Source organism: Varanus komodoensis, unplaced genomic scaffold, assembly GCF_004798865.1.
Source record: "Varanus komodoensis strain SLA01 unplaced genomic scaffold, ASM479886v1 scaffold18_3, whole genome shotgun sequence".
NCBI classification, from domain to species: domain Eukaryota; kingdom Metazoa; phylum Chordata; class Lepidosauria; order Squamata; family Varanidae; genus Varanus; species Varanus komodoensis.
In genome coordinates, this window is record NW_025335549.1 from 11,995,880 (window position 1) to 12,008,098 (window position 12,219).

At 40.1% G+C, this 12,219-nt stretch overlaps 1 protein-coding gene across 2 annotated transcripts in view; it reads left to right on the forward strand.

Annotated features, from left to right (window-relative positions):
• The window catches only part of RPS6KA6 (ribosomal protein S6 kinase A6), a 53,877-nt gene that overhangs the window by 20,604 nt on the left and 21,054 nt on the right, over nt 1–12,219 (forward strand). For both annotated transcript variants that reach the window (XM_044427265.1, XM_044427264.1), the window contains exons 5-8: nt 1,345–1,425; nt 3,173–3,252; nt 5,398–5,504; nt 5,770–5,807. In XM_044427265.1, coding sequence (XP_044283200.1) covers nt 1,345–1,425; nt 3,173–3,252; nt 5,398–5,504; nt 5,770–5,807 — 306 coding nt within the window. The remainder of the gene's footprint in view (nt 1–1,344; nt 1,426–3,172; nt 3,253–5,397; nt 5,505–5,769; nt 5,808–12,219) is intronic.

The window sequence follows — 12,219 nt, forward strand, 5'->3', positions numbered from 1 at the left end:
GCCACCCCCATCGCAAACAAAACAAAGATGCTTCTTGTGATGTAAAAGCCCCTTTGCTTAATCACGAATGTGTAAGCAGTAGTAAAATGAAAAAGATTCTACACACTTTCAGTGGCATTTAATCTATGATTTATCCAAAACACAGAAAATGTGGTCCAAGATTACACTTTAAGCTTTTACTTTTAAATGATACGATTTTTAAGGAGTTTTCTTAAAATAGGTTTAACAAAACCTATGTGCAAAATGGCTCTTGATTCAAATTATGAGCTTGTGCACATGGCTTCTCCAAATGTAGTTTATTGTACCTAAACAAAGTTTTGTTTCTTGTGGCTCCTAGAAGCCAGGCATATTTATTCTCACCTAAACTTTTGTGGGTACTCTCCACTTTATGAGATTCATGAAGTGTCAGCCTCCAGCAGCCTTCCTGTGTCATAGTGGAGGCAGTGGAAAAATGGACTCCTGCTTGCAGGGCGGATCACTGGGCCGGTGATGGACAGGCCACGCCGCCACCTTGGCACTGGTGGGCCGGCAAGCCCAGCAAGAGGGTTCTGCTGCTTTGTACAAGCAGCTTGCTTGTCACTTCCCTGGACTCACGATGGGGTTGGTCTTGCGAGTTGAGATGACATGGCAACTCATCGCATGTACGGCGATACCAAGAACAAGCCTTTATATTTTATTTATTTATTTTTATTTATTAAAACATTTTTATGCCGCCCCATTCGCCGAAGCTTCGGGGCGGCTTACAACAAATAAGTTAAATCATCATAACATTTTAAAATATATACATTAAAATAATTTATGCACATGCAGGATAACATACACAATCCTTCTGGCACTTGCGGTGTGATCTCTGTGGAAAGTTCTTGTAGATGGTTAGATGTGTGTGTAGAGAAAGTCTTTCATGGATGGCACTTATGGCAAGCTTTAGTGAGTATCTAACAGTAAATAGTCAAGAGACACAAATGTGGGAGTTAGGGTTGATTAAAGTTGCTAAATATATATAAATGTCTCCTGTAATTCTTGGTGCATAAGGTTTTAACTAAACTGGGATTCTTAAAGATAAATAGCTGTGGAAGGAAAATGTTTGAAAGGCAAATGCTTTGTGTTATTTGAGGGCCAAGTTGCAGTAGAAGTTAGAGTTCTGGACTGATACTCAGGAGATCCGGGTTCTAGGCCTCACTTGACCATGAAGCTCAGAGTGTGATTTCAGTCAGTCACTGGCTAGTCTGCTTCGCAGGGTTGTTGTGAGGATAAAAAGGAGAGGAACAGGAGGATTGTATAAGCTAACTTGGGATTCCTTGGTGGAAAATACATGTATATAAAATATATTAATTCTTTTTGCAGTTCGTGATAGAGTTCGTACGAAGATGGAGAGAGATATTTTAGTAGAAGTAAATCATCCATTTATTGTCAAACTGCACTATGGTGAGTACTTTTGTTCTGGTTGGTGATGGTTTATCAAAGACATTGTCCCATTTCTAGAATTTGAATTGCATTTAACAACAAAACTGCAGAGAAAAACACTTCAAATTAATATCACTTACATATGAATATAATCCAGCAACCAGGTGAAACATGGCATTTTAGTTAAAGTTAACGGAACTCAATTCATTTAAAATATTTTCTCCTCATAGGAGGCAGACAACTTGCATAAAAGATTTACCTTACAGAGTGCAGGTATAAGAACTAATAATTAATAGGATCCACCTGGTGTTTCCTCAAGAATTGTTTAAAAGGAGGTGCTTCCAGGCTGATAGTAGGCAGGCACAGGCAGGGTAACTTCTAGTATAGACAAGCAGTGGGCAGCTGACTTAGTAGCTACTTTGGGCTCATGGAGAACACAAGAGAAGTCCTGTTGGATTACACTGGTCTAGCAACCTGTTTTCCACAGTGGTATGTCTACAAGCAGGACATGAGGGCAATAAGCCTTTCTTATGGGTTATTCTCCAGTAGCTCATATTAAGAAGTATGCAAAATTCTGGAGACAGTATAGACCCATCATGATGTCTGACCTTTGATCAACAAATTCATGATGTATTAGACAAATCCCCTTTTAAATCTCTCTAAGCTGATAATGTACCCTTGCCTGATGTTTCTTACTATCAGCAAAGGGGATCAGACAAGGGTGCATTTTATTGCCCTATCTGCTCAAGCTGCCCACAGAACATATCATAAGGAAAGCTGGATTAGGATCAGAGCAGGAAGGCACATCAGTACCTTAAGATATGCAGATGATACCATCTTGCTGACAGAAAGCAGCAATTAAGTACTAATGAAGGCAAAAGAAGGAAGCGCAAAAGCAGGACTGAAGCTGACTCTTAAGAAAACAAACATCATGACTGTAGAAGAGTTTGCACAGCTTTACTGTCAACCATGAAAAAATTGAAAGTGTGGAAGATTTTGTATAATACATTGGCACAGTCACTAGTTCAGAGAGAGTTTGCGGCCAAGAAATTCAAAGAATACTGAGACTTGGACACAGTGACAAAACCAAGGCTGCCACACTTTCGACACATCATGAGAAGGCAAGCTTGCCTGGAGAAAGACAGTCAAGCTGGGAAAAGACAAAGGCAGAAGAACAAGAGCAGCTGATACGAGATGGCTTGACTCCATCAAGGACGCCACGTGGAATTTAAAACAGCTAAGCAGGGATGTCATGAGTAGGAGATTGTGGAGGGTTTCCATTGATAGGGTTGCCATAATCAGAGACAACTTGATGGTACACAACAACGACAAATTGGTGCTTGGTACCGTATTCTGTGATAATGAATTGGATTGTTTACCTGTTCCCCGTTTGAAGAAATACAGTCTTGGGAGCTTTCTCCTGATGGGTTTCTCGTGGCATATTAGCATGCCTGGTACACAGTCTGAGAATCTACACTTGATCTGCTTGGGAAATAGTGCAGGCTATGAAGCTTATTTATCCTGACAGTCATCCTGATGCCAACATGGGTCAATATCAGGGAGGAGGGGAATGTATCCCAATTCAAGTGTAGTCTGTGTACATCATTGAGAGAAAGAAGCTGGAACACTGAAAATATGATTACTTTGATGTAATTAGTATTTTGAGCATTCATAAAATTTAAATGTTAATCAAATGTATTACTTAAAATGTTATACATTCTGTGTATTTTATCCATTTCATAGAAAACTTTTTGATTTTTCAAATCAGCCTTTCAGACTGAAGGGAAGCTATATTTAATATTGGATTTTCTCAGGGGAGGAGATGTATTCACACGATTATCCAAAGAGGTATGTATTTACAGTTATTGAAAATACTGGTTAAAGGAGCATTTGTAACAAAAGTGATAATTCATTGCTATGGTATTACGCACTTTCTCCAAGGGACTTTCCACCAGCTGTATTTTCACATCCACATACAGCAGCTTTTCTCAAACTTGGTGGCCTCCAGATGTTTTGGGCTACAATTCCCAGCATCCCTGACCATTGGCTATGTAGACTGGGGCAGAGGGGAACTGAACCCCAAAATGTCTGGAGAAGACCAGGCTGGTAAAGCTGATGTGATAGGCAGGGGCATGCTGAGAGATGGTGATTCTGCCCCCTCTGTTAGCATAATATTTGGAATAGGAATTTGAACTTGGATCTTCCCAACCTAAACCTGACACTATTTCCATGAAGTCATGAATTTCACAGGGGGATTTTGATCAGTCAGTTGCTCGCTTGTGCTTTCTCTCTCTCACTCTCAGCACAACCTATTTCACAGAGCTATTATGAATCTAAATTGGAGAGTGGGAGGCAAAAATTCATATATGCTGCTTTGAGCTCCTTGGAGAAATGCTGAGATATAAATGCTGTAAATGAATAGTATTCTAGCTGTTGTCTGTCTTGGGAAGCTGTCAGAATCAAATGTAGGACTTATCTGTAAAATGTAGTTAGGTCCAGTTGATTAATAAGTAAATTATACACTTTTCCACATGCTGGTAAGATGGATTTCTTTCTCTTTTAAAAACTGTTCACTGGATTTATTTGGCTTTTATTTGTCTTTGTTTACCCTGTAGCCATTCTTCAATCTGGAAATGTTCAGGATGCTTTTAAAAAGCTGTTCAGGCAAATAAGAGTTTTTGTTCATAAAGAGAAATGTAAGGAGGATCATTAGCTATAGAGTGTCTGAAATTACTGAAGCCTGACATATCAACACGTACTTCTTTTTCTTTTGATTTTAACAATAATTAGAAAATACAGGTGGGGGCTAGATAGAATTTGATCCAGGTGGGCAAATTCTGACTCTCCAGGTTTTCTGGCCTACAATTTCCATCAGCCCCAGCCAGCATAGAAGTTGGTTCTTAACAGATAACAGAACACTATGAACTCTAAAGTCTTCTACCAAAGCTGAAGAAGAAGCACCTGCCCATGCAAAGAGCTGAATCCAAACTCAAAACTCCTCTTCTGTCCCCTCCTTTCATTACCATTTCTGATTCCATCAGCAGGGTGGCTCTTGCATCTTGAGGGCAAGATGATGGAAACTGCAAAGACTCTATAACTGTTGTCTTTTTACTGGTTCAAGGACTGTGTCTTGCATCTGCTCCCCCTCCCATCCTAAACCCTTCCAAAGCAGTCTGTTTTCATGCGATGAGAAGCTTCACCAGTCCTTTCCCCCACCCCCATGCCCCATATCCTGCCCAGAAGCAGATGAATCTGCTTGATCAGTCTGTAAAGAGTGAGATACCAGCCTTACAGATCTCTGCATGTACTAGAAGTGGCATTTCCACTTCCTCCTCGATTCATCTTCTAAACTAAACATTCACTATACCAGAAGTTGCTTTTATTATTTCTAGACCAGCTTTTTTCACTGAAGTCCCACACTTCTTTTAACTTGAATTTTATGGAATGCGCTCCCCAGAGAGGTCCGCCTGGTTCCATCGTTATTTGTTTTTTGGTGCCAGGCGAAGACCTTTTTATTCAAACGCTATTTAAATTGTTAATATTATTTATTTTATTTTTCGGGCCAGATCGACTCATATTATATTGTTTTACTCTGTCCTTATTTATTCATTATTGTGAGTGGCCCCGAGGCTTTGGCGAATGGGGTGGCATAGAAGCCTTCTAAATAAATAAATAAATAAATAAACCCTTTGTGATCCATAAATTCGGGCAAGCGGTGCCACTTGTGGATGACTTTCCATCTTATCTCTTCATCTGTCAGGGCATTTAACATTTTTCCTCTTCTCTTCTGTCCATCTATTCATATTTATCTTTGACCCTTTCTAGGATCTGTCTTTTCCCATTTCATATACATAGCCTAAATTTCCATCATCCTGGATTATGGGGAATACACACAACTGCGAATTGATCACAGATTTTTTTAAAAACTTAAAAATGTAAACATGTGCAGAAATTTAACAATATCAGAATGTAAATCTATATAGTTCTTATTAGGTTATGTTTACAGAGGAAGATGTGAAATTCTACCTCGCAGAACTGGCCCTTGCTTTGGATCATCTGCACAGCTTGGGAATTGTATACAGAGACCTGAAGCCAGAAAAGTAAAGTAAAATGTATTTTATCCACTATTATAGTACTCATGTTTATAGATGTATTTGTGTTTCTCATAATATAAATATAAAAGTACATGAAAGTTTAGCTCTATTTCATTTTTCCAATACATATTTTAAAATTTGATTATTGTACATTTGTTAACATAATGTATGCATAATATTGGCATCATTTTTGTTTGTTCAATTGCTTTATTAAAATGTCTTATAAATATTCCTGTTATGTGTATTGGTGAATGTGAATTTTAATTTTCAGCATTTTGCTTGATGAAGCAGGACATATCAAGTTAACAGGTAGGTGGAACTTACTAGCATAGCTATTTCTAATCTTTTCATAGAGTACACGGTTATAATAGCAGATATTTTGTATTGAGTCAAGTTGTTCTTGGTGTTTTAATATATGTTATCATGTCTGGGCTTTTAATGGTTCTTAAATTTCAAATCAACAAGTATTGGAATCTAGGCAGAAGTGGCTTTCAGACGCTTGTGTCTTCCTCCAGTGTCCTTCCCAGCTAGCTAACTTTCTGCGATACATCATACTCTTTAGGCAAATATTTAGGCAAAGTTTTTATTAGATCAGGGTGCAATGAACAAACCCTATTCTGCAGCAAAGGAGTAAACAAAAACCACACTGGCTCAGATGCAAACCATTTCTATGTATGGAATGGAATTTCTCCACTGCTGGCCGTCATGCCTTCCAGACCTATCCTGCTGCTGAGGGTTATGGGACCTTCTGGAACAGTATGGCCTGCAGTGCAGGCTTCAGCAGGAAGAGGGGATCGCTAAAACAGGAATAGGACCTTCCAAGTACAGTGCCACCTTGGATGCAAAATATAATTGAACAGATTTGGAGAATTTGGTTTTTGTATTATATCCTTGGGTGGTTCAGAACTCAACAATATAAAATACGATTAATATCCCTTCAACGTCATTGTTATGTAAATCTACCTCTCTGCAGTGTCTCATTCCAAAATTATGATGGGAACAGATGTTCATGCTCCAGTTTAGTTCTTTGAGTCCAGGTAAATGCAAAAATGACTGGTTAGCCAGAATTAATGCCTGCAATAGAACTGTAAGCAGATGGCCCAGTTTGGCAGACATCCCTTCTAGTTGTCATATGTTGGTATGTTTTTTTTTATTTTTGGAAAGTATAAAGCTGTTTTTTGGGACCAAGCCTTTGTAACTCAGTGCACGTAATAGAGAAGATGGATAGGTTAAAATAAGAGAAATCAAATGAATCCAGATTACTAAGGCACCATCTCAGCATTGACTGTAGCTATAGGATTTCAATATAGAACAATAAGGCAAGCGGAGGAGTCATATAGCTAATCCACATTAAGGAAACTCAGCTGGACAATATATGTGATGAGGTCCTGTTTGAAATCCTGCATGGAAAGAGCTTGTGCAGCCGAGGCTTCGAAGGCCCCTGTCTTTTTGTTTGCTGACCAAACTGAGTTTACCAGGAAGCACATGAACAGGACCTCCAAAGCTGATCCTAATGTATGGACAGGCAGGATGTCTGTCCATACATTGTATGTCTGGGTGACATAATGTATGTCTGGCTGAAGGGGGTCCTAAGTTGTCTCAAGCCACTTAGGGTTTTAAAGGTTAACAGCAGTACATTAGTATGCACCTGGAAATTGTAGGCAGTGTAACTTGATATTACGTATTCTAGGTTTCCAGCATCCAGACAGTCATATTGCTCAAATTGTTTCGAAGCAGTCCTCAAAAAGCGATGTGTTGAAGTTGCCCTCTTCGGACACCACTAAGCCTGGTTGCCTGTCATCCTTCAAACTTGAAGGGATTATGGGTATCCAGTCAAGGGTGAGAGGAATGTGGAAGCAAGGATCGCCTCTCTGCTTTTGTCCTGCACAAGACGTAGCTGGCTGATTTTGGCTATTTGTGTCTTTTATCCCTGCTTGTGAGGATGAGGGAGAAGGCAGTTCTAGAATTCCTTGTGTCCCAGTGGAACCTCACCCCTCCCTTCCCCACTGCTGGAATGCCTTCCCCTCCCAGCACTGGCTCAGAAGGAGCTGTACCACCTCAGATGCCTCAAGTTCAGAGGCCTGGCTCCAGCCTTGGAACACAATCCAAGACTGGAGCAGGACTCCGATCTATTATCCCATAATCGTCTGGGTGGAATCTAGTGGCCATGGGAGTGCTTCAGAATGTATTAGCTCCTGTTTTATATTAATTATTCAAAGTACTAAAAACTATATGCCCCACATAAAGCATGAGACCCACTCCGAAATAAGGATTCAGCCTTTTTGTTTTAAAGTCTGAGTTGTTTGTGTTTTTAGAAATGGCCCTTTCCCCAATTAGCTTCCGGCTAGATCAGACTATTGATGACAACCCATTTCTTTATCTGAAGAAATGTAGTCAAGGAGATTAAAGCTGAAATGCTTGTATCTTGCCTGTAATGGCAGGCAAGGGGAAAGAGATTTTATAAGAAGATAAACCCTTTAGTGCATACTTCAGCACAAAAGAATACAGAAACGACATCAGGGAGGAGTCCCTAAATACCTTTTGAGGATAGCTGTGGTTCTCTGTGCTTTGTGTTTGCCTGCATCAGATGATGCATCCATTACATTTGACTCATTTAGTATAGTCAAACGCTTGCTTTTACATGAGAGTCTTCTGATCCTCATGATTTAAAATTGCTTATTCTGTGGAGAAAACAAACCATCTACGTGCAAGACTGAGTGTGATGTAGAAGTCCCTTCCCTGGCTTTTTGATGAGGCTCATATTGCAGTCCCACACAAGCACCATTGCAAGGAATGAAGGCCATGCGGTCGGATGGGTTATATGAGTTGAAGTTATGCGAACTCAGAATTTAAACGTTCTTCTCTCTAACGTTTTGCTGCTTTGTGCTAATACACAGCAAGGGATCATCCAAAGCAGCAGGTATTCATAATTTTAAGTGCACAGTTTAGCACTAACCAAGGCATTTTGGAAGCTGCAGCTTGGAAAAGAGAGAGAAAACTTAGCAGAATGTTGTGGAAATTTCAGGTGGTCTTTTTGGATTCTGCTTCTTGTCTTAGTGTTCTTGATTCCATGGTTATGGCATCTTCTCAGACTGGGAGCAGGTAACAAGTGCTATACTGCAGTGCTCAGGCCTGGGACCAGTGCTTTTCAACATTTTTATTAATGACTTGAATGATGAGTAGGGTATGCTGATCAAATTTGCAGATGACAAAATTGGCTGGGATAGAAACAAAATTCAAAGCGATCTTGATAGGTTGGAGTGCTGGGCTGAAAGCAACAGAATAAAATCTGCAGGGACAAATGCAAAGTTCCGCACTGAGGAAGAAGGAACCTAGTGCACAATTACAAAATGGGGGATACCTGGTTCAGCAATACAACAAGTGAGAAGGATTGTGGAATTGTTGTAGAGCACAACTGAATATAACTCAGTAATGTGATGTGGCTGCAAAAAGGGCAAATGCTATTTTGGGCTGCATTAAGAAAAGAATGTCTTCCCAATCATGGGAGGTACTGGTTTCCCCCTATTCAGCATTCGTCAAGCCCCATCTTGAGTACTGTGTGTTTAGTTCTGGCACTGCATTTCAAGAAAGATGCAGACGGACTGGGAAAAGTTCAGAGGAGGGCAACAGAGATGATCAGGGGACTGGAAACAGGGCCCTAAGAGGAGAGATTGAATGAACTGGGTACATTTGGTCTGAAGAAGAGGAAACAAGGTGGGGGGATATGCTAGCACTCTTCAGGTACTTGAAAGGGGAACGCAGGGTCTCCTTGATCATTCCAGAGTGTAGGACATGGAATAATGGGCTGATTTTACTGGAAGCCAGACTCCAGTTGGACATGAGGAAAAAGTTACTGTGTTAGAGCAGGATAACAATGGGAGCAATTCCCTTGGGAGGTCTTGGGCTCTCCCACAGTGGAGGCCCTCAAAGAGACCGTTGGACAGCCATCTGAGAGGGACTGTTTAACTTGGAGTCCTGCACTGAATTGGGGGTTGGAGCCAATAACTTCCTTGGTGCCTTCCAACTCTTCTGTTCTATGATTCTATGTGATACCTGGTACATTCCGTATAAGGCTATCCTGTATTGGTTGTGTTGCACAACCAATTATCTGAATTTTGCACATTCGAGGTACCAGCTAGTGCATTGCTCTGTTTTGCATGCTGCAATTTGCTGTGCACCTTTCTGACAGCATTTTGCTAATAGAATGGTTTATAAAAACTTTAAGTAAATAATTTTTAATATGGCTAGAAAGGAAAAAATGAAAATGCACATTAAAATAAGATTCAAAGGCTTATGAGCATCTACCATGAATGCAATAGGATTGTGCCCTTAACGCTCCCCCACCACAATCATACACATTGGATTAACATATTTATTCAGGCTTTATAGGGTATTGGTATAAGACGAAAGTAATGTTCAGGTTTTATCTCATATCTACAAATAGTTGGTGAATGAATAAGTGACTGAGCTAAATTAGAAATGTTTTTGTGCTTTTATATAGTTTAGCGAGAGTTGCATCTGGGACTATCATTGTCTATTTCTTCTCTAAATGTTTCAAGATTAACACAAGCAGTTCTAAGATTCATCAATGAAAAATGGATAGTGTGGTTTCTGCAGTCCTGAGAATATATGTAGGTCAAAATTTGGGGGGAACCTTCTGGAATGTAATCAAAGTAAATTTCTTGAAACTTTATTGCAGTTCCTACAGTCCTGGTGTAGCTGTTGCAGTAATTTCTGTACAATTTCACACCTTTGTAGCTGTATTCTTTAACACGAGGCAGGAAAAGATTTCTAACCTGGCTGCAAACTGAACACCATAACCTAAACATGCCAAGTCTTTGAGAAGTGGATTCTTGATCAGAATTAGAAACACCTTAAAAACAATAACACAGTATTGTAGCAATTTGTAGCCCACAATTGTTTCAATGCTTGCATCTTGGCTTTGACCTTATTTTACATCATCAGTTCTTTCTGCAACACTCCTTTAGCACTAAGATTTCAAATCATACCTTCACATTGGCATGTTCAGATGCCACTATAAGCCCAGATTCCAAAGAGCCCTGGCATATGGTTTAAAAGCTGTGTTCTTGTACACGCTGCCCAGTTGGTTTTGCTGCAAGCAGCAACAGCTACACAAACCACAAACCCTCTGTCTGTGATTTATTTATCATGACATGCAAGCAGAGAACTTGGACTTTCTCCTTCCCCAAACAAGGCCCTTGAGCATAGAGCAAGCCATGGCTTATGACTCAAAGTTGTTTAGGGAGAGACAAGCGGAAGTGTCTGGCTTGGGCATCAGGATAGAAAAACCATTGACTGAGCGATTAGGAGTGACTGAACTGTGTGAACCACATGTCTTGCTCTCAATAAGCCAAGACACACCGGACATACAAGCTGCACCACAATTAAGAATGGAAAGATGACTTATATTGAAATTCACTGCCCACAGAATAGGATATGGATAAATGCTGGAATGTTCCTTAGTTAAAAATAGCTAGCTTTCTCTTTGTACCCTTTTTTTACTCTATGTACTCTGCTTCTGGACACTGGTGGAAGCCATGCAGTGATCAAAGCCATGATTCCCAAAATATTTATTGACAACTAGGCAGGAGTCCATGTCCCTTACCTATTTTTCTATCAAAACTTCAATAGTAGTAGTTTTTTAAACAAAACAGCAGTCTGTCTTTATCAAAATGTTTCTGTGTGGCTTTTTTGGATCATAGGTGTAAATTGCTAGGATAGATAAAATCAAGACTTTTCCATATGATGTATGAACCAAAAGAATTTAATGAGGGTTTCCCTGTATAGGGTGGCCCTCTTCACACAAGATAAATGTGATTAATAAACCACGATGGTTTGTTACCTACCCCCACATGCCCCTGATGTAAATACCCTCACCAGATGCTTGCCATGATGTCCAAACCTGGCAACAGTGTCTGACTAACAAACCAGCCGCATGGGTGTTCTGTTAACCACCGCAGCCATCCATTTTCACAGTGTTTAGGTACCCCCCAAGATTGCATCTGGGTAAGTAGATCAAGTGACACATGATCTTCATGCATGGAGATAGTGAACAAGCCGTCATGGTTTATTCACCCCTCCCCTGTTGTGCAAACTTAGTTAATACCTTGGTAGGAGGGCTATTCATGTAATTTACTAAACCCTTCTTGCTTTATATCCATTGTGTGCACACAGTGTGTGCTTCATTAAATAATATAGATTAAAAGAGATGCAGTTATTGTATGCACGTAGTACATTCAAACTGGCAACATGCTTTTGTAAGCTTTTCTTAAAAACAGGTGTTTATGTTGTGTGAACTATGACAGGACAAGGAAGAGTTTGTAAGTATTCACACGAGTTCTAAAATATTGCAACCACAAATTATAGTCATAGCTTACCTATCACCTGTCATTCAGCCAGTCATATAATATTAAACTGAAGGGTTTGAAGTCCATGTACTATAGGAAATGGCAGTAAGCAATATACTTTTCTGTTGTGCGGTTTGCATAAATATCAGTAGGGCTTGCACCAGAGAGCTTCAGTTTTCCTCTTTAATTTGAGAATACATTGATCGGCTGCAATGGGTCCCATTCTTATCGCCCTGTGTGCTGTAGCAGAGGAGGGGGACCTTGCGGCCCTCCAGACGTTGTGGGACTCCCTCCATGTATTGCTTTAATACAACACCCCTCAACAGCTAGAGATCTCTGGGCAGTTTGCAAAA